At 41.5% G+C, this 23,073-nt stretch overlaps 1 protein-coding gene across 1 annotated transcript in view; it reads left to right on the plus strand.

Moving 5' to 3' along the window:
* Positions 1-23,073, plus strand: part of LOC114565155 (contactin-associated protein-like 4) — a 160,646-nt gene that overhangs the window by 17,299 nt on the left and 120,274 nt on the right. The window contains exon 2 of the mRNA XM_028593043.1: positions 22,862-22,972. Within this exon, the coding sequence (XP_028448844.1) occupies positions 22,862-22,972 (111 nt within the window). The remainder of the gene's footprint in view (positions 1-22,861; positions 22,973-23,073) is intronic.

Here is a 23,073-nt window from a genome sequence, read left to right on the forward strand (position 1 = left end):
AGCAGCAGTCATTGTGGTGCCGACAGCAAAAAATACTTGGAATTAAAGTGCTTTACTTTTCGTAGCTGTACGAATGGTTCATGAGAACAGCCTGGATTCAGCCGAGGTGCCCTGAGAGAAGGCACAATCACCTCCGGTTTTAAACCTCGACTTTGGAACGGTTCAAAGGGCCCCGCCCGGGGATCTAAGGCTGCAAACAAGCTCGTATAACAAAAGCTTCCACAATAGAGTGCGGATGGGGCCGCATTTTTCTGTCCGAGCCCGGCCGGAGCCCGACAGGCATTAAGATATTTATATCCGAGCCCGACACAGTTAACATTTCATTTTTTTTCTCATACTAATGACACATGTATGTTTGTTTGTGTAAAAGCCCACTTTTATGAAGCAACTGTAGGGCATTCGGAAATGTCAACAGATGAGCGCATCAGTGCACATGGAGCATCAAGCGCACATTAGTAATCTGTTTAATTTAAAATGTTCAATGCCTTATCGCACTGATGTGACCAAGCCCGACCCGAACCCGAACATCATTAAATATCTGTCCGAACCCAGCCCTCGGGCTCGGTTTGGGTATCCCTTCTCTATTCCACAACTACCAAGCTACTGTAAAGACGTTAGCATTGCCTTAAAGCTATAGTGTGTATGTTCTGTCGCCCCCATGAGGAATTCTACGTAATGACAACAAAACTGTCGGTGCATCCACATGACACAAGCCTTCCGTGATCGCGCAAACACCCCCTACCCCTCCTCCACACAGTTGCTAGTAGCCAAGGAGGACACGGAGGATTTAAAAAACATCATGGACTCTTCAGAAGAGGTCATTATCTTCACTGAAGTTTCTGCGCGGGAAACATAATTTTCTAAAAATAGCCATACAGAGAAATACAGAGAGTTGTGTGGAGCTGAAAGTCTTACATAATTAGCTTTGTATCAACTCACTTGGCGATGGCTCAAATGTAACGGATATTCATTAATATCAAAAAGTTACACACTAAAGCTTTAACTCTCACTTGAACCTACTAAAACTGAAGTGCGACAGGCTCCAGAGAGAGAGACAGGTGGCGGCGCAGAGCTCTGGAGACACACACCGCTGTAGGAATTTTAATGTCACATTTTCATATGTCCTCCGCACATTAGAATAATAAGTTTGAAAACGTCTGAAAAGAGGCCATGCAATTTTACTCCAAAACTCTGCATTATTCTAAAACTTTGCAGGGCTAGTTGGCTAATCTCTGTCTTCAGGATCAGCACATCTACGTGACTCCACAGCTCACAGTCCACGCTCTAATGTGTCCTCGTTACGCACCGAAATAGACGCTGATCACAGCTGCATGCTGCCACTGCTGTGTAGTTTTCATGAAGTCAGTATTGCGTGGCCACAGCTCTGCAGACTGCTGCTCTGCAGCGACTGCTGATGAGAAGAAGCAGGGCCAGTCAGTTTGTATTAGAGAGGAGGACAGAGCTGAGTCAGTGGCCATTAAAGAAGGAAAGGTAAGGCTAAATTTCAACACAACAAGACAGATTTAATTCAGAGCTAAGCACGTTGAGGTGAAACAGAGGGAAAGGGTGGGCTACAGGAGGGAAATGAGGGTGAGGAGAATTGAAGGTGGATAAGGGAAGGAAAGAAGAGGAGGAGGAAGATCAAAATAAAGAATGAGAGGTCAGAGTTTAGGGGTCAGAGTCTGCAGGCTGTCTGGTAGTAGTATTCCCTCTGTGTTTCTCACAACTGCAGTGACATTTTCTACTGCCTTTTCCATTTTATCCCTCAATGAGTTTGCTGTGTGTGTGTGTGTGTGTGTGTGTGTGTGCGTGTGCGTGTGCGTGTGCGTGTGTGTGTGCCACCATCTGCTTTCTTGATGCACCGCCTCTCATCTTTGGGATGATTTGACCTCATAAGACGAAGCAGGAGGCAGAGGAGGATAGCCGGTATGAAGGAAAGGGAGGAAAGGGAGAGAAGGAAAGAGGAATTAGGACAGTAAAAGGAGATGGGGAGGATGGGGAAGGCTGGAAAAGTATAAACCTGAGGTTAGAAGGGCGAGAAGAAGGGGTGAAGGGATGAAAAAAGTGTGTGAAAAAAGAAGATACCGGAGGGATAAAGAGATAGTTTTGCTCAGAGAATTTAGCAGTCTTCTCCTGTCTGTTTCCCTGCAGTGACATTCTTAACTGCCTCTACAATTTCACCCTCTGCTGGCTTTTTGGTGTGTGTGTGTGTGTGTGTGTGTGTGTATGTATTTCATGTTCAGCTCTCAGTTTTGCAGAGCCCTGCAAGTTGTGGGTTTTTGCAAGATTGCACTGGTATTAATATTAATGCCTGGCGCATAAAAAAGTGATTCTACTGATATTTGAAATGAGAAGAAACAGCCTGTTTCAAACTGGTATTTCCTCTCAGTCAATAAAACATTGAATCAGATTATTAAAGTAAAGGCTACAGTGGATTTATGAAGGATATTTGTCCAACTTTATTGGCAGTGACGACGGCCTTGGCCATTTACCTCCCATGGTATGTGCATGCCATTATTTAACCCATTTATTAATCATATAAACATTTACTTCCTTAATTAGATTCAAATAAAAGAGTCAATCAATCAGTGTCTCTGTTTATTCACGGTTACATGCTCGTCAGCAGCTTCCATTTCTCATGTGTCAAATCATACTTTAAGCCACTACTTCTGTGTTTTTTTTATTATTTAATGAATTAAATTGGGCCGGAAACATCTCTAGTGAGAAATGTCAGCCTTGTGAATGAAATTAGGACCTTTATTGACGACATAAGTGTTAGGGTTGGCAAGTTATTTATTTTTTTACCTCCTTTTCAACGCAGAAAAAAAAACCTCATTGAGATTACAAATCTTTTTCAAGAGTGTCCTGTCAAAGACATGCAGCAGAACAGTCGCACATACACTCAAACACAAAGTCCACAGGACATTAATAACATAAAACAACTAAAGCAGCAAATAATTCCCAAAGTCAACCACACCCCAAAATCATCTACAGCCAGATGTCATTTAGCATCCTCTTCAAATTGACCAATGAGAGCAGCTCATTAAGTCTCAAGGTTTCCTGTAACTTGGTCCAGGTAGAGGGTGCAGCAAAGTTAAACACCGTTTTTTTTTCCAGTTCAGGTCTGACCTTTGGAACGGACAGCAAGAAAAGATCCTGAGACCGAAGATTGTCCGAAGAAGACCCTGTACTATTTAGTCTGATGTAGGTCCGAATGTAAGAGTGAATCTTAACCCTCCTGTTGTCCTCAAGTCAAATTTGACCCACATTCAAAAAGTACCTCCATAGACCTCCATTAATTCTGCACTCGCACGTGAGCGCCCTCACATGGAACCAGAGTGGAACTGCAACCAGTTCAGAGTGGAAGTTCTCCTCTTATTAGACATTCTCTGACACAAGCAAGGACCCCCTACTAGGGCTGGGCGATATGGAGAAAATCAAATATCACAATATTTTTGACCAAATACCTCAATATTGATACCGCAACGATATTGTAGTGTTGACTACTGGTGCTTTCACAATTTTTGATAAATAATCATCAGTAATATAATGGGTAAAGCAAATAATAGAACAGTTACAACAGTCTGGTAAGTTCAGAAAATGACATCACTTTACTGTAATGCAGCCTTTAAAACCAGGAAAAGACAACACTAATGCCATATTACAATATTACAATATATCCAAAATCTAAGACGATATCTAGTCTCATATCACAATATTGATATAATATCGATATATTGCCGAGCTCTACCCCCTACTACATTTATGGTGCTTACCCACTGCTGGTACCAGCTCGGCTCGACTTGGCCGCAATGTCCCGTCCTAAAAAGTACCTGTTAGCTAGTACCAGGTCCTTTTTTTATAACGGAAAAACAAACAAGGCGAGTAGAGTCGAGGCGAGTTGAGCAGGTACCATGTAATGGAAAAACGCCATTAATGTATAGAATTGAGTTGCATAATAAACTGGGCCTACAATAACGTGTAGGGTGGCCTAAAGCCTTTACACCTACCTTTTTTATGGTGCCATACAATACTAAGCTACTATTTACATAATCATATATCATCATCCTCGTTTTAATGTCAAACATACATGTGGACGGCACAGTGAATCCATTAGCTTAACTGTATCTGTGGATGGCTACCATCCAGTACATCACATTATGACATGGGTCAATAGTAAAGATAAGATAAGATAAGCCTTTATTTTCTTCTATAGGAGAAATTCGTCTTGGGCATTCAAGAGAAACGAAATGGCGACACATCGCGCATAAACACACAATAGTCAAGTCAAAGTTTATTTATACAGCACTATTTATACAGACAAACTGACCAATGTGCTTTACACAATGTGTAATGTGCTTTAGCTCCGATAAATAGAGGGGAGCTTGATTGTTAAGACACTTATAAACAAATAAAAGAATTTTAAAATCGACCCTAAAACGAACCGGCAACCAGTGAAGAGAAGCTAAAATTGGAGTGTTCGTATTTACGAATGCCTTTTAAAAGTCTCGCTGCCGCATTCTGGACTATTTGAAGACGTGTTAAAGTTGTAGAATTTATTCCGTAATATAAAGCATTACAGTAGTCCAGTCGGGATGATAAAAATGCATGTATCACCCATTCAAAAGCTTGAGGACATAGAAACGGCTTAACTTTAGTCAGCATACGTAAATGAATGAAACACGAACTGACAACAGAGTTAATTTGTTTATCCAATTTCAAAGAACTATCTATTGAAACACCAAGATTTTTCACACAAGTATTTATAGGTATAGAGAGTGTAAACGCTTCAGGGATATGATTTAGGCTACTTTTAGGAGGACCAAAAAGTATAAGTTCCGTTTTATTTTCATTTAATTTTAAGAAGTTAGTAGACATCCACTTCTTTATTTCATCTAGACAAGCCGACAGATGCTCAGGTGAATTTTTTCCTACCCGTTTAATGGGAACATAAATCTGAATATCATCTGCATAGCAGTGAAACGACACATCATATTTTTTAAATATGGATCCCAAAGGGAGCAAATAAAGAGAAAAGAGCGTAGGGGCCAAAATTGAGCCTTGAGGGACCCCCCAGCGAAGAGGAGCAGCAGAGGATGTAGTAGAGCCAAAACTAACAGAAAATTTTCGATCAGTCAAGTATGAACTGAACCAATTCAAAACGGTTCCCTTTAGACCAACATCCAGCTCGAGTCTAGACAAAAGAATATCATGGTCCACCATATCAAAGGCAGTAAGGCAATAAACATACAGTTAACCTACATAGAAACATAATCATACATTATCTCATCCAATGCTTCAACAAACATCTAATAAACCTTTCACCATATCCCCCTACATTTCCTCACAATCACAGAAGAGAACCCACAACACAGCCTTCATTTTGATAATGATTGCACATTTCCCGTTAACTCATGCTGTGGTCAATAACTTCTGTATTGCACAATGCCCAATTGCATAATACCATATCAAATATAACATAGCATATGTTAAAGTGATTCGATATGTCCATAATGACACTAAATCAGCACTAACTATATTCTGCACGTGATGTTCCCATCAAGGAGTTACACTGTATTAGTCATCATCACACATCACACATGTGACCATACGTACTGTAACTGGACTAATGTCTGATGCTGCTCCTTGAGGCGCAGACTGGAGCTGCTGGAGGTTTTCGGGTCACAACAGCGTGAAACATTTTGTCCCCAGCATACCAAGCAACAAAACAAATTGAATTTCTGTAAAGTGCGTTCTCAACACGGAGATAAGACGCTTGAAGCTCTTCCAAAAGATTACAGTCAAGGCGGACGACAAATGTGCGTCATACTGCTCTACTCTGGAGCGATGCCACCTACACTCCTCTGCTCCATAACCAGCACCAGCATCGTTCTGACAGGAAGTAGGAAGTCTCTTTGGTGTGAAGTACATGGTTTGTCACTTTAATGGGTTATGTGGTGTAAAGGCTGTGTTCTGAAGGGCCTCTTATGTCTTCAGTCTGGGCGATTTAGGATCTTCAAATCGCAAGAGTTTTACTATCCATGCATCTGGAAATCTCTTTGTACTAAAGCTTCTCTTCCATCAGCTGTTTTAAGAACAATGCATTCAGAAGGATGTGGCCAACAAGCTATGACAAGAGATGTTCACCACCATATCCTTATATTTCTGCCCTAATTGGGGTCTGTCAGGACTTTTACCCCAACTACCCCACAATTACACTGTCCCGTGAAGTGTAAAAGTGCTGCCTCAACTTCTGGAAAGGAGAGAAACTCTTCTTTTAGTGCAGTAGCCTTTGTGTTTCCAGCCTCAGGAGAAGCTGAGCTCTGGCTGATTGACAGGCAGGAGAAGATGGAGAACGCCAAATTATCTGCAGAGAAGTTTTTTTAGAGAGTACTTATCTTCTAATTCCTCCTGAGGGAGGACGGCTGTAAAGTGGCACTAAGTAGATGCTGGGACTGCAGCTCCTGTTGTGGTTTAGTGAAGGTGTAAAGAGGCTGCACAGTAGCGACCCAGGGGACTTAGAGGCAAGAGGGAGACTCAGAGACAGTTAACTTTAAACATAAAGTGTCTTATAATAAATAATTCAGGGGAAAGGGGAGTGGGTCAAACTTGAACAGTTTCCGGATTGAACGACATGTTTCCTTGGAACGGTGTGAAACGCTGTGCAACAGACTTTGGGAGGGGGGTTTATATCAGTTGGTGGGTGTGTCACATGTGATTCCCAATCAGCAAAGACATGTCTGTAAACTCGTGGTAATAAACACACAACAGGGTGTTCGACGCACCCCCGTTTCAGTTTAAATAAACGTGTTGCTAGGTTTTGTCGGGGCCCTGAACTGGATAATGCACTCCCTCTATCACCTCCCCCAATCAGAAGTTTGGGACCCGCCCCCTGTGCTGGATTGGCATCAAGGGGGTAAGCGAGCATCCAGAAAGCGTACCTCCTATGGAGAGATTCTGAGGCTAATAAGCCATCACCTCCCGTTAGCATTCCATTGACTCCCATTCATTTTGGCATCACTTTGACAGTGAAAAACTTTACATCTGAAGCGTTTAAAGACTCTGTTTGTCCATTGTTTATTTCTAAAGAAACACGACAATTTATAAAAGGCTCCATTACCTTGCATCTCACATTATGGCCCCGTAGCAGCCGTTTTTGTAAAAATAGGCTAACGATTGGGTCATAACCACGCTATTTTCTGTCGCACAGTAGAGAAATTACCGTATAGTCAGGAGAAGCTCGCAGGCAATCGAGGGGACATGGAGGCATACAGTCAAGGGAGAAGCCCATAGAGAGTCCACGAAAGCATCGGAACAAAATACTTCAACAACGTTTTGATGGATTGAAAATACTTCGGTATGTGGCAAGTGAATTCATATGAAGTAACATTTATCCACAAACTAACAGATTTCTCTTGGCACAGCTACCAGAAGACTTACAAAATTCAGACAGGTTGCTCACGTCACATCTACCTTGTCAAGCTCAGTTTGAGGCTGCTCAGTAACGCTCAACCATCACCGGAAAAGTGCTTCTTCTCCTAGAGACATTACAAAACACATAAAATAAATAATATATATACATATATATATATTAAAGTTATTTAAATAAATAGAACGGCGTCACAATACAAAATAAATTCTAACCCAATATTAAAAACATCTTATTTAAACTCAAAAATTAAATTAAAACATTTAAAAGGTCATAAATACTGCCTGAATTACTTGCCCTTGAGGTTAAAAAATATATACACATACAGTTAAAAATTATTAATAAGTGCTGTGTTTAAAAGTGCTTTAAAAGGTAAAAAGTGCCACACAATAAATAACCATAAATAATTTTAAATACATCATAGAATAAAACCACACAGTTAGTAAAAAATGCTTAAAACCAATGGCATGTGTATCATCATGTTAAAGTCTTGAGGTAAGTCATATGTGTGTGTGTGTGTGTGTGTGTGTGTGTGTGTGTGTGTGTGTGTGTGTGTGTGTGTGTGGGTGTGTGAACAATTTTTGCCTGCTTACTTCAGGACTCTTTTTGTAGTAACTCTTTTTATTTATTAAATCTTTGAACTCAACACTGCCCCTTCGTCTCTGCCTTTTGGGTCCGCCTTTTCTTTAAGTCCCGACAATATCCTGTTCTGGCATCAGTATTTTCTACGTTATAACTCTTTCAGCTGAAGCAGTGCTAGGTTTTTTCTTCTCCATTTTGAGTCCCAAGTGTCCCATTTGATTTAATGTCTCACCCCTGAAATAAATTAATTTTGCTAGGCTGCCTGCATGATGTGAATATTTGTGTGCTTTTTGCCTGAATGACAGAAAAAAATTACCTAATTTTTCTATGGAGATGTGTTGATCTTTTTAATTAAGAGGCAAATATATTGAAATCACTTGCTTACTGCAGCTGGTGGATTAGTAGATATTTTATGAGACATATCTCCCTCTGGAGCCATTACTACAAGTGATGTAGTCCGCAGCCTTCCCTCTAAATCTGCATAATTGAATGTTTTTGGCTTCAGCAGCGTTTGAGCTCAACCCCGGTGGAAGTCCTGTTTGTCAGCAGCTTGCTCCAACTCTCTCGGCTGTGTTGATGCGAGTTGAACCTGGCAGTTTTCAAGATGAAGAGATTTTAAATGCTGCTTTTGATGACTCCATTTGGTTGATGTGCGTCTCCCACACAGCCTCCTACATGGCTGCTCAGCGTGATGAGCCTCACTGAGGAGGAGGACGATTGTTTCATCCTTTCAAAGGCACGCACTAGATTGATGCAGAGTGGTGTATGTATGCATTAGGAAGCTGTTTGTGTGGGCTGCTCACAGTAAACATAATGTGCATTTATGAACCATCTGAAGCTGACAGATCTTTCGACACTGAGGAGAAAAGCTTGCCGGGTTTCTACTTCCTTCATTTTCTTTGGATAAAAAAAGCAACTGGCCACTGTTATACGTTAAAGGGAATGGTTTGACTTTTTTTTTTTGCGAAATGAAAAATAAAACAGCTAGCCTGCCTCCGTCCAAAGGTAACAATATCCACCTGCCAACGTCCCTTAAACTCCAGCCAACCCGTTCTCACTCCGAACTCGTAAAATACGGACTTTTGGGCAGTGGCTGTCAGCGCCACATACGACGAAAAAAAAGCTCTTCAGCGTGTGTGTCGAACGCACCGGGGAGAGCAGCAGCTACACTTGCTTGAAGATGACGTAGCATTATGAGCGACTACAGTAGTGAGTAGTATGAAAGCCCGAAAATCCGCATAGGGAGGTTGGTTGGGGTGGATGGGTCAAACAACACAGGACTTTCACCCAGGAGACCTGGGTTTGTGTCCCGCGTGTCACTTTTACTAAACCCAACTGTCCCTTTTGTCTTTACCTAAACCCAACTGTCCCTTTCGTCTTTACCTAAACCCAACTGTCCCTTTCGTCTTTACCTAAACCCAACTGTCCCTTTCGTCTTTACCTAAACCCAACTGTCCCTTTCGTCTTTACCTAAACCCAACTGTCCCGTTCTTCTTTTCCTAAACCCAACTGTCCCTTTCGTCTTTACCTAAACCCAACCATCCCGTTCTTCTTTTCCTAAACCCAACCGTCCCATTATTGTCCCACATGTCATGGATACGTTGATATGATAGCTCCCACTGGCTCCCACGTAATTCAAACCCTGATTTTAACCCTCATGTTGTCCTCGGGTCAAATTTGACCCGTTTTCAATATTTCTATATCAAACGAAAATCTATCAAAAAACGGATGGTTCCATACACAATACAGGCTGTTATCCATCGCCATACGTTTCTCTGATCTTAACTATTAGTCAAAATAATTGATAATTTCTGTTTTTTTTTTTGCTCAAATATTAGGTATAATTGAATATGAATTGGGTTTATTGGCCATTAAAGGTCCCATGGCATGAAAATTTCACTTTATGAGGTTTTTTTAACATTAATATGCGTTCCCCCAGCCTGCCTATGGTCCCCCCAGTGGCTAGAAATGGTGATAGGTGTAAACCGAGCCCTGGGTATCCTGCTCTGCCTTTGAGAAAATGAAAGCTCAGATGGGCCGATCTGGAATCTTCTCCTTATGAGGTCATAAGGAGAAAGGTTACCTCCCCTTTCTCTGCTTTGCCCGCCCAGAGAATTTGGCCCCCCCATGAGAGAGAGAGAGACATCGTGGCTTTCAAATGAGCAAAGTGGCAGTTGGTCAAGGCCACACCCCCACCCTCCACCTTGCCCCCCCCTCTCTCCTCCTCAATAGCTACAGACATAGAAATGGCACATCCTTAGGAAAGCTCATTGTGGGACTGGCTCTAGTGGCTGTAATTCTGCACCAAGGCTGAATTTCGGGAAAGAGACTTCAGATCCAGTATTAGGGGACCACTAAGGTCTATATAAAAGAGACTTCAGATCCAGTATTAGGGGACCACTAAGGTCTATATAAAAGAGACTTCAGATCCAGTATTAGGGGACCACTAAGGTCTATATAAAAGAGACTTCAGATACAGTATTAGGGGACCACTAAGGTCTATATAAAAGAGACTTCAGATACAGTATTAGGGGACCACTAAGGTCTATATAAAAGAGACTTCAGATACAGTATTAGGGGACCACTAAGGCCTATATAAAAGAGACTTCAGATCCAGTATTAGGGGACCACTAAGGCTTATATAAAAGCATCCAAAAAGCAGCATGTCATAGGACCTTTAAATCCAAAAATAAGTTTAAAACTAGTGGTAATATGTTGGAATGAAATTGGCTTAGAAGATGTAACACAGAATTGGGTGATAGTTTATATGGACAAAACAACACAACAACTGGGAAACAAAAGGAGGAGTGCCTTGTGCGAAACTGAATCAAACTATTTTATGTTTAAGTTCATGTGCTCGTCTGTTTCTGGGGTTTGGATAGCAACTACAATCAAAGTCTATACGTGCTCAAGGCTTTTCAGCGTCTGTGTATAATCTAAAAGACCTGCACAAAACCCTTTGGTCAGGTGTTTGCAGTTGCAGTGTGGCTGTAGGTGGTAGGTGTGCCATATGCTGCTGTGAAGCCTGATCAGATTCTCTCATCCTGTGCTATTAATTATGTGTCAAAGCAGCGCTAATTAAACTAGGAGAAGAGAGCTCCTGCCATGTCTTTACCTTCAGGGTATTAGTTAGCGCAGCGCGCTGCTCTGCATTTCAATTAATCAATTAACAAGTCGGACCACAGGCAGCTCGAGAACAGATACTGGCTCCTGTTGAATAATTCAGCAGTGTTAATCAGCTTGTTCTATCTATCACGGCCAGAATAATAATCGAACATTCTGTGCGAATTGAATAAATAGAAACATTAGCTGTTATTTTTGGGCTCGCTGTTCATCTTTACAGCTGATGCATGTTGTCACAGCTTCTTTAATGAGGTAATTATTTGAGTTTTTCTCATTTCGTTTCAGTCTAGTAACCGCCGCAGTGAGGGCACCGGCTCTCATTAACTTACTACGGGTGTAGGCGCTGTGTGTCAATCATTGTTTTTCAAATTTGCATATGTTGAAAAATTAGATGAACGCTCCTGTTTGAGATGATTGAAGTTGGATTGGGGACATTTGAACTTTGCGTTTGCGGCAAGTGGGAACCAAACAGAACACTTTTTTAGAGCTCGCCAGCAATTAAAACTGCAAAAATGTTGCGGTGAAATCAATTCATTTCAAGGGAATTGCATTGGGCAAAGGAAATCCCTGCGACCGAGCTTTGACATGCCACCTTGACAGTTATAAATACACAGCACTATTTTTTTATACCTCTTTGCCACTTCCTTGCTCTTCGGGTCAAACTGGAGGTAGAGGTTGTGCGGATTAGCAAGATGAACATTGACGTTTTGTGCTCGAGGATGATTGTTAGTGCTCTGGAGCACAAACAGCCACCGCTGGAGCCTCATTATCCCGCTGACTGCTACATGCTCTGAATGGCTGAACAAGTGGGCTGTGTGTTGGAATTAAAATGTAAGTTGAGATGGTGGTACCCCTGATCTCATTCAGGTCAGTGTCCCACATAACCTCATAACCTTTCCAGGCAGAGGAGTACTTCAACTTTGTGCCAACTGTGAGAATGTTTAGTTCCAGGACTGTCTACTTATTGGAGGTTGGTGGGCCTGCCACACTTTTGCATACTTCCCAGAGTTAGAGAGTTAGGCAGAACTATAGCCTGGGGAAAACCCTGACGAACTTCCAGCAAATTTCAGATTTGCTCTGCAAGTCCGTCTGGCCAAGAGCCCATTCAAGCCCATTTCCAATTTTTCCAAATCGAGGCACCAATCCCAACCGTTGAGGTGGGCTTTACACGATGACGGTGAGCAGCTTTTTGTTCACATTCAACATGACATCCACCGAAGCGCAGCGACACGTTGATGCCGCTGTCGCTGCTACGTCACCCGGATCTTTGGTCTGATTGGTTGAAGGACTATCCAATTGCGACCAGAGGCATTTGAGCGGCGTCTGTTGGTGACGCCCCTTTGGAAATGAGCTTGGGCACGGCACGATAACACATTGTGGTTAAACTGTACTGCCTGCTAAATTTCCTCCTCAATTGAGATTCCATGAAATGCTCCCGTGTAATTAATCAAAGTCTCCCAAAACTTCTTCACGTATGGAATGAGTTGTGCTGCTCCGGAGTTTTTCCTTAACAGACGGAGCTCACACTGAGAGCACTGAACTCTGGGTGTGCGGGGCTTATAGAGCTCTGAAGGGCAGCACCTTCTGTTCACTGCTGTTTGTCGAGCTGATGGATGGAGCTCATCGTTATTCAGGGTCTTCCGGCTCCGTCCTGGACTCCATGGGCAGAATCTTTGTTATTCAGCGAAACAGTAAAGAAGGGGAGAACGCAGGTGAACGAGCCAAGAATCGGTCTGCCTATCATGTCCGTGGTGATTAATTGTGCTTGACAGTGCCAAGGCCTCGGCACTCCGGAGGTTGTTTTTTTTTAATCTTTTGAGACTTTTTACTGCCTTTTGATTCCAGTTTATTCACCCCCGAGTGATAAAAGTGACACTGTGTATGGATGGATGGATGGGACTCCCTCTAAATCCTCCTCAAGCAGCAGAAACCATTAACAATTCATTTGATGGGATGATCTTTTATTGAGATGAAAAGACACTTCCCATCCCTCAAATGAAAATATAATGGTTTCAGTGGTGGAATGTAAATGAGTACATTCACTCCAGTACTGCACTTAAGTCCAAATGTTGAGGTATTTGTACTTTACTTAAGTGTTTTCTTTTCATGCCACTTTCTACTTCTCCTCCGCTACATTTCAGAGAGAAATATTGGTTCAAAAATGTTTTTATTAGGGAATCCAACAATTTGACACTCGTTGTTACATCGCTTGTTATGATTCCTCATTATAAAAATAAGAGACAAAGAAAAAAAAATAGAAACAAAAAGCAAAATATAATAAACAACAACAACAAAAAGAGAACAATTCCCATTACCACCCACACCACCCTAGGGACATAAGACATATCACACTAATGGGACAATCAGTACTACACACTCAGCCTACTGAAACACGCCAACTTAAACTACTCTATCAAGGTAGTGGAGAAGGGAAGACCAAATCTTATCAAACTGATCCAGTCTGTTTGATAAAGAAAAACAAATTATTTCCAGATGTAATAACCGAACCATTTCATCCAACCACATTTTAACAGTAGGGACTTTGGTGTTCTTCCAAAACTTGAGTATTAATTTCTTTACAATAAGAAGTCCATAAGATAACAATTGTTGTTGAGATTTTTGAAAGGTAATGTCATCTTAGAATCCAAATATCACCACAAGTGGATCAGGCTCTAATTCAACATGCAATATTTCTGACAGAGTTTGAAAAATATTAGTCCAGTGTGGCTTCCTCTGTCTGACATTTATCACATATTGGGGAAACATCTGAAAAAATTCAATGCAGCTTTGTCTTAGAGTAATGAAGTCGATGAATAATCTTAAATTGAATAAGGCAATGCCGAGAATTAACAGAGCATTTATGAATATTCTCTAACGCATTAACCCATAACTCGTCACTTATCTCCACCCCCATTTCCTGCTCCCACTGTAATCTTATACCCTGTGTAGAAGGTGGAGTTGTATATAGTAAAGAGTTATACAGTAGAGAAATCAAGTGACTGACCCCACATCCAAGCCCTAAAAGATCATCAAACTTTGCAGAAGAAGCCTCATCAAGACAAGGCAAATGCTTTCTTACATAGTCCCTGAGCTGCAAATATCGGAAAAAATTGTTTTTATGCAAACTGTATTTTGCCTGCAGCTGACTAAAGGAGGCAAAATAACCATCAATGAATAGGTCACCAATATTTCGAATACCCATGTCTCTCCACTTTGTGAAAGCAGAATCCATTGTAGAAGGAATAAATGATGGATTCCCTCCAATTGGTAAGAGAAAAGACAAGGACTTTATTAAAATTTTTCATTTAATCTGCTTCCAAATGCGAATAGTACTATGGATAATACAATTATAATTGTAAGCCAATTTGAAATATTGGACTTTTTACTCCACTACATTCATCTGTTACAGCTTTAGTTACTAGTTACTTTACAGATTAAGATTTCTGCACACCAAACACACATGTAGTTTGTCAAATCTGATGTTTGATTCTAAAGTAAACTAGCCAACAATATAACGGCTACAAGTCCATCTGAGATGATGAGACCATTAAACACACAGCTGGTTGGATCCTTTACTCTTTCTACAATGGGAGGAGAGTTCTGCATTGAGTACTTTTACTTTCAGTACTTTAAGTTCATTTGATACTTACATACTTTTACTTAAGTAACGTATGTTCAATGCAGGACTTTTACTCGTCACAGAGTATTTTTACAGTGTGGTATTTGTACTTTTACTTAAAGGTCCTATGTGTAGGAATGTGTCCCATCTAGTGTTGAGATCATATATCGCGATCAACTCTCTCGCACCACGCAGTTCAAAGTACGTATCACAGCTACGGTAGCCTTCACGCTTCAAAAAGCCGGTCTCTTGCTCTTTTCAATCTCCTTTTTCTTTTTCGGGAAGAAGACTTCTGTTCCTGAAATTTGGATTTGAAATATGTGTGGTCCTCCATGTTTCTACGATACCCAAACGTATTTCAAGATGGAGCATGAATATGGAGCGTCTACCCCAGTTCATGAAAACGCAAATGTTAAATTTAAAGCCAAAAGGAATACTTGGAATTGATGGTGGAGGTAAATATTCATGAAAAAGGACAAGTTGGTGAACGGGCAACACAGATTTTGATAATGAACAACTAAACACGTTACACACTGGACCTCCATTCTTCCATCGCTGACGAAGAAGGCTGTTTGTGCCAATGCACGTGGGTTGTAACCCAGCTTTTTAACGTACTAACCTTTTCAATATGAAATAACCATCCAAATACAGGCTTTTTACCTTTTTGCAAGAAGAGCGTCATGGACCTGTCTTTTTGAACTTTTGTGTTTTCCTTTCAAGGAGCACCTTCATGATGTGTCTGAACTTCTGAGCACTCCAGACCTTTTTTCCTCTAAAAAAACAAAAAAAACACACAACTTTGTTTTGGAGTTTGTGAGGAGGATGAAGCTGCAGTGGTTTAACATGCAGGAAGGCTCTCTGTCCAACACAGCCAGGGTCAGTGTGGAGGTTCAGCGGCTGCAGAGTCCAGCAGGTATTCAACATTTAGCTCCATTTTTCTCTGAGCCAGTTTGTGCTCCACTGGTCATGATGTCAGGGATGTGAGACGCCAAAGCTCGGCCGAGGAAAAAGCAGCGCGGCGTTTTTAAACGGCTCGGCTCTCTTTACCTCAGCGAGGCCCCAACCGGCCCGTCAGACACCGCTTACCAAGAGCCTGGGTCTGTCCGAGGTTTCTTCCCAAGAGGGAGTTTTTCCTCGCCACTGTCGCACTGCTTGCTCTTAAGGGAATAACTGTAATTACTGGAATTGTTGGGGCTTTGTAAATTATAGAGTGTGGTCTAGACCTACTCTATCTGTAAAGTGTCTTGAGATAACTCTTGTTATGATTTGATACTATAAATAAAATTGAATTGAAATTGAATTGAAGGCTGTGCCCTCACCGCACATTATCTCCTCAGGGATTACAGCACTCTCCCTCTCATTTCACCTTTTAAGAATACTCTAATTCACCTGCTCTATCCCCCCCCAGGGACAGTCTCGAATCCTGCCCTAATTGTCCCAAAAATTCGAGCAAAGTCTCAAGAGCAGACTCTCGAGTAGTTATCGTCTGATAGAACATTAAAAACTGTTCAGGCTGATTGAGTCGTCCTGCAGCCAGCTCCCGTTGGCTGCTCATTGGCTGAAACAGTACGTAGGCGGCTAGGCACGAATTTTGATAACACGCATTCCTATTATCATTCATTCATTCATTCATTCATTCATTGTTGAAATGGAGGCTCAGGCTGGTGTCCCGGGACCCGATGAACACGTAGCTAAAAAGCGGAGGAGGACTGGGTAGGGAAATACCTCTGAATTACTGCAGTTTTACATGATGCAAACAAAGCGTTTTGCAATGTATGTAGGAAGGAGTTTGGTATTTCACACGGGGAGTCAGACATCAGGCTGCATGCTAGCAGCAAACTACATATAACTAACAGCACAACTGTACAGACCAACACGTTGGTCTCATCCTTCTTTTAGCGGGAGGATGCGCCACGTCCCGACACGCTGGTTGAGCCTACTCCCTGCATGACAGACAGTTGAATTCCTGAATAAAAATAATAAATAATTTTGGTGCAGGGTTTTGAAATTCATGTTAAGGTCCTGCTGCCACTCTTTGTAGCCACCCTTCTAGGCTCCAGCACTCCTTGCAGCAATGTAAGAATTGTAGCAGCTGACCGACAGGAAAAAAGAAAAAGAGCCTCCGCCACCATTTCTTGGACCGATGCTGAAACTGATAGTAGCTCACCATCTGATCCAGTAGATCGACCCCCTTCATGTGCTTCTGGTAGTCAGAAAGGCACGCTGGAACGGTGACCTGTGTCTGGATGTCTCCCTGTCTTCTCCTGACAGTCCCTTCTGCCATGGGCTCGTGGTAATTTGACAGTCCCAAAACGACCTTTGTATCCTGCCAAGAACAGAAGGTCAGGTCATCCTTCTGAGACACTTGGTACTGATGCTTATCCATGGCAGACGGTTTTGGGAGGATTCCCTTTCTGTTTGATCGAACGGTGCCGCACGCACACAGACCATGAGCCTTCAGATCTTTAAAAAGCAGCACCCCGGAATAAAAGTTATCCATAAAAATGGAGAGATGGGACCCAACGTATGGTCCAGCCAGATCCATCACAACGCGGTGCGCAAGGCCATTCTCGCTACTCGTCACCACGTCCAGTGTTGACCTGGAAGTTTGATACATACCCGGGGGAGCTCTCAGCCATGACCCACACCTTGATGCCCCACTTGGTGGGTTTGAGAGGAAAATATTAACGGAAAGCAAGTCTCCCCTTGAATTTCACCATACTTTCATCCACGCTCACAAAGCCACCCACTTCGAACAGTTCCTGGAATCGATCTTTCAGGTAGTCGAGGTACCATCTGACTTCCCAGAGCTTGTCAGAGCGGTTCACATCGTTGCTGTTGTTGTCTTGCAAGTGGAGATAACCTGAAAATGCACATAGCAAGTTGGACAGTGAATGACATTGTTGTTATTATCAGGAGCTTTTATTGTCATGTGTTTGTATAATTACACTTTATCAGTAATCATCAGACATCATTATTATTACTGTCATCCATCATGAGCTATCATTTTCATTTAGATTTATGTATGTTTTATATATTATTATCAATCATCAGACATCATAATTATCATCATCCATCATAAGATATTTTGTATTGTTGTTATCCATAATCATCAATTATCATCAACCATCATCTTTAGACATTTATTTATTGTCATTAGTATCAGCATCAAATCATTACAAACACACACACACACTCATACACACACACAGAGACTTACACACAGACACACTCACACACACACTCACACCATTGTCATCATCGTTGTAATCATATCATGTGACATCATCATTACAAAAAGCTAGTAGCTATCTCCACAAACAATGAATTATTATTGGTATTGTTATTATTATTATTATTAGCCTACCTCCAGATGATGGCAAATCTGTCCCTTGAAATGGCTTGGGGGATGGTCGTTCGAGAACTTTTTCTGACGCCAGAAATCTCTACGTGATGGCAGGTCAAGGATGCCCATGGCAAGACACAGTCCGAACACAGTCTTCATTTCTAGAACTGTTACCGGCTGTTACAAGTTACAAGTCACATCCGCAACTCTCCCGTGAAAACTTGGGAGAATACCTGTATTCCATCAAGGGAGAAGATAAAGATTAGAGCTATGGTGGGACGAAGTTCACAATTTGAGAGCGACCTTTGTCTGTGGCCAGGGAAACTTCGGATCTTTTTGGTGTACCCACACGTGTGTATAACTTAAATGCTGGACTTCAGTAAACTTGCATAACTGAATTCTTTGTCTGAGATTGATCCTTGTGTTCTGTTAAGTCCCATGAAAGAAGGCGCGGGAATTGATAAATTGGAGTCAGATTTGACAGGCCTTAGGGCCTTATTTTTACATAATTCCCTATACATCATGTTTCCTAAACCCAATTGTCCTGTTCTTGACCTGCGTGTCATGTAAACGTACCGTGTCAGGACCTTTTCCTTAACCTAACTGCCTCAAAAGTAGTTTAGATCTGACGCTAAAGGAGACTTTTAGCATCAATAACAACGCCAAAGGCACCTGACCAAGCGTCTGTATTTTACGCGATGGGAGTGAGAATGTATTAAGACTTCCGACTCAGTCACTACCAAATCATTTCATCCTCAAAGTGAAACTACTCAGTTCTAATGTTTTGGATAAGCCGGACTGAATATTAATAGATTTAAAACTCTCCATATGCATGTATGAAACGTAAAAGAGCGCATTAACATCAATAAAGCATTACCATCACTGGTGCCCCTGGGACGTAATATAATTAATAGGGTTGAGAATTTCATTTAATATGATTTATGTTTAAATTATAGTTGTGTAATGACTACCAACTAGTCTTTAAAAAAACACACACACAAAGGGATTCAACAGAGGGGGTGGAAAATTACAACAAAAACCAACCGACCAAGTCTTGGTACCGATGTCATTGTTAAAAGGTCCCAGCATGATGTGTGCTCAAATGGCTTAATGTGCTGTTGGGTTCTCTCTTCCAATATGCAGGCAGATCCTTTTGGGCTTGTTTGCATTCTTTTTTCCCTCAAATAAAGCCTGTGAAAGCCATTAAAAATCATTGCAAAAAAAAAAGTGTGTCTCGTCCCGAATAATCAAATAACTTTGATACTTTCTCCAAAAAAGAACAGCAAATGTTGTGTGTCCCCAAAAAAGGGACAAAGCCCTCTAGCAATCGTATTAATTATGTAGATATAGAAAGTAGAAACAAAACACGCATACAAAAAAGAATCCCAACAACAACCAGCAGCAGTTTAGAAATAAAGAATTATAGACATAACAGAATGAGCGCTTAGTGTGTTAAAAACGCCAGAGAGTTAAAATGTGTCTTAAGCCTAGATTTAAATACAGAAATGGAGGGAGCACATCTGACACCTAAAGGCAGCTGGTTCCACACAATCAAATCTTTGACCTGTAAGGTGTTTTTTGGGGAGTGTACCGTCTTATTTTTGTCAGAAGTACTTGCAGTAGCTATGCTACTGAGGGAGCTCTACCAGTCTCTCAGTCGTTAACTTTTGTGTTACAGTTCATCTTGAGGATACTCAGGGTATATAAGATATATATGTCTCTCCAAATGGAGTGTTATTGCTCTTTTTAAAAGTGACATCATCAGGCTGTGGTGGATATGGATAGAAGACTGTGTGCTGTTGAGATGAAGTACCCTAATGTTGACAGAGTAATCGAAGCTAGAGCCTTGTTGTTGGAGTTGAGGGCCGGGATCGGGCCACGGCGTGAATCAGAGTAATTGGCTCTTAGCTCAGCGCTGGAGAACAACAGCCATTAACAGAGAGGCTTCAGATGGAGGGGCGTTAGTTTGGCTTTAGCTTACAGTTTGGAGCTCGAGAAGAGAGCTGTGAATATTTATTGAGATAATGATGTTCATGAAAATGTGTGTGTGTGTGTGTGTGTGTGTGTGTGTGTGTGTGTGTGTGTGTGTGTGTGTGTTTAACTACATTCAAAGTCTTTACACTGGCTAAAGTCTCTACACTGGCTTCCAGTGCCTCAAAGAATTGATTTCAAAATACTTTTACTGGTTTATAAATCACTAAACGGTTTAGGGCCAAAATACATTTCTGATCTGCTACTACATTATGACCCACCCAGACCTCTCAGGTGGTCTGGGACAGGTCTACTTGTTGTCCCCAGAGTCAGAACTAAACAGGGGGAAGCAGCGTTCAGTTTTTATGCTCCACATATTTGGAACAACCTCCCAGAAACCTGTAGGTCCGCTGCAACTCTTAGTTTTTTTAAATCCAGGCTGAAGACCTCTCTTTTTAATGTTGCCTTTCTTTAAATAACCTATTTTTAACTTTTTTTTTTCTTTCTTTAAAATTCTTAAACTGCACTGTACATTTTATTCTTGTCTTTTAATGATTTTAAATTGTTTTTAATTGTTTTCTAATTGCTCTTTACATTTTATTTTTTGTCTTTTAATGCTTTGAAATTGTTTTTAATTGTTTTCTGTAAAGCACATTGAATTGCCTTGTTGCTGAAATGTGCTATTCAAATAAAGCTGCCTTGCCTTGCCTTGCCTTACATTCGTGGGGTCCTAAAACCGGGAGTCCAGTATGCTTGCGGGGTCCCGACAGCTTTGTGGGGCCAAAATGCTGGACCCCACAAGTTTAAAGGGCTGTTTGAGGGTTAAGACTTGGTTGTAGGATTAGGAATAGAATTAGGTTATGGTTAGAGTGAGGGTAAGGGTTAAGGTTAGGCATTTAGTTGTGATGGTTAAGGTTAGGGTAAGGGGCTAGGGAATAAAGATAGTTAAAGATATTTTCTACTTTCTACTGTTTCTCCAAATGACATGATAGAGTTGTGTACAGCTGCACTGCATCCTTTTACAATACATTTTTGCCTTAATTCGTTTTATTTAAATGTATTTTTATGTAAAGAGAATAAGAGACTGTACGAACACTATTTGGGGTGGGGAAGGGGGCTGAACATAGCAAAGTTAAAACTGCATCACCCTCCCCATAGTCTGGATCCGCGGAAGTACATTTCCAGGATAATTGCCTGCAATCCAGCATGGTCACTCCCGCTCTCTGTGTGCTGCCGTTCTCAAATTCAACAAACTCCGATCATAACACTTTTGAATTGGTACAATTTTGTACTTGTACACTATGTTTATAGGTTTGTATGCAAGAGAGAAGCCAATTAAAAGGATCTTTATTGCACATTGGTTAAAATAGTTGATGTTTTTATTGCAGCCAATCATCCATAAAGCATTAAAGTGTGAAACGTGGGGGGTTCTCCTGACAACAGTGATCGGTCCCCATCAGGATCCAGCCTGTAATGAGCCAGTCTGTCAGGACGCCATTCATCTCCACAACACGTGATTACACCATTCATTCATCCACTTTATCACCCTGGTCATTCATCTGATATGGTGCTATTACAGCTGGCAGACCTGTTTCCACCTGGGGAACATGGAACCTGCTTCTCAATGGTCCACTCTGACACTCACAGTCTGGTATCCACAGATTCAACAGGAACGACGATGAAGCCGTGAAAAGATTTTGATCTAAAGGCATCTTTATCTATGTTTATTACATTATCTTGTAAATGGACAGTAGGTAAAAGCTGAAAAGCATGATGGCCAAGTTTAAAGCTGTGGTTATTTAGCACAGATCATTTTCACCTCTCAGCATCAGTGACTTCCCGTCCTTCTGTTTTTAACAATTCTCTCAGGCTAAGAGACGGAGAGTAACAATCTACAGTCTGATAATGGGATGTCCTCAGCCTGTTTCTACTGTTGATCTGAACCACTCAGCTGTGGTTTTCACTCTTTTATGAACTTGGCCCATACAAATGTTTATCCTCATGCTAAGAGAGGAGACCTCCCTGTGTCATCCTGCTGCTGTGAACTACTGAGAGACTGCTGCGCAATGTCAGAGACCTGTTCTCACTTTAAACCTGCAGCTCAATGCTAAAACTCCACTCCTCTTCAGCTGGTGAATGGTCTTCATAGAGGCTAAACAATGTGATGCTCCCGCCCCCCTTACTTCTCTGGTTACTTTGCTTCTCTGAACCTGCAAGTGTTCTGTAACTCACAGTGTTCTGGTACTTCTGTTCAACTATCTGCAATGTTCTGAGCATCTGGAAAACTGAATAGATGATACTGAATAGATATATTTTTGGCTCATATTTCTTTTATCCCATCATGTGTATGCTGTCGAATTTCTTTGGCAAAAACTCCGGGCAATTTAATAATTATGTTATAGAAATTTTTATGTGATTTAAAACCATATCCACATCTGTCTCAACAAGATCAGCTGCAATATAATATTTGATTCATTATGCAGCAACACTGTAAGGAGCCAATGATAAAGACAGCAAAGGTCAGAGCCACAGTTTCGTTACAGTGCCATGTGACAGGGGATCCTTAGCCCTAAAACACAGCATATATTAAAGGAAATGTATCGATTATCAGCCAATCCAGAGTTTCTTCATTTCCATCTTGTTTGCTTGGACGAAAACACTTTCTCCGTCAGCTCACTTCAACTTTGAGCCACAGAGTTTCTAAAAGATCGGATTTTCAAAACGTATGCATTAGAAAAGTGTGAAGCCCTAACCATGTATGCTTTTTTTCTGCTTTGTGATTGGTTGACAGAGGTGTGTGACAGCGCGCTGGTGTCCAACCTGCCGCCATCGTCCTTCAGGAGCTCGTCCCAGCTGTCCAGCAGTCACGCGCCAGGCTTCGCCAAACTCAACAGGAGAGACGGTGAGGAAGAGTTTCTGCAGCTGAGAGTGACTGAATGACTTATAGACTGGACGGGGTACGACGAGTGGGAACTAAACACTGGATTTGGCTGGAATTCACTG

The sequence above is a fragment of the Perca flavescens genome, chromosome 12 (assembly GCF_004354835.1).
Source record: "Perca flavescens isolate YP-PL-M2 chromosome 12, PFLA_1.0, whole genome shotgun sequence".
NCBI lineage: Eukaryota > Metazoa > Chordata > Actinopteri > Perciformes > Percidae > Perca > Perca flavescens.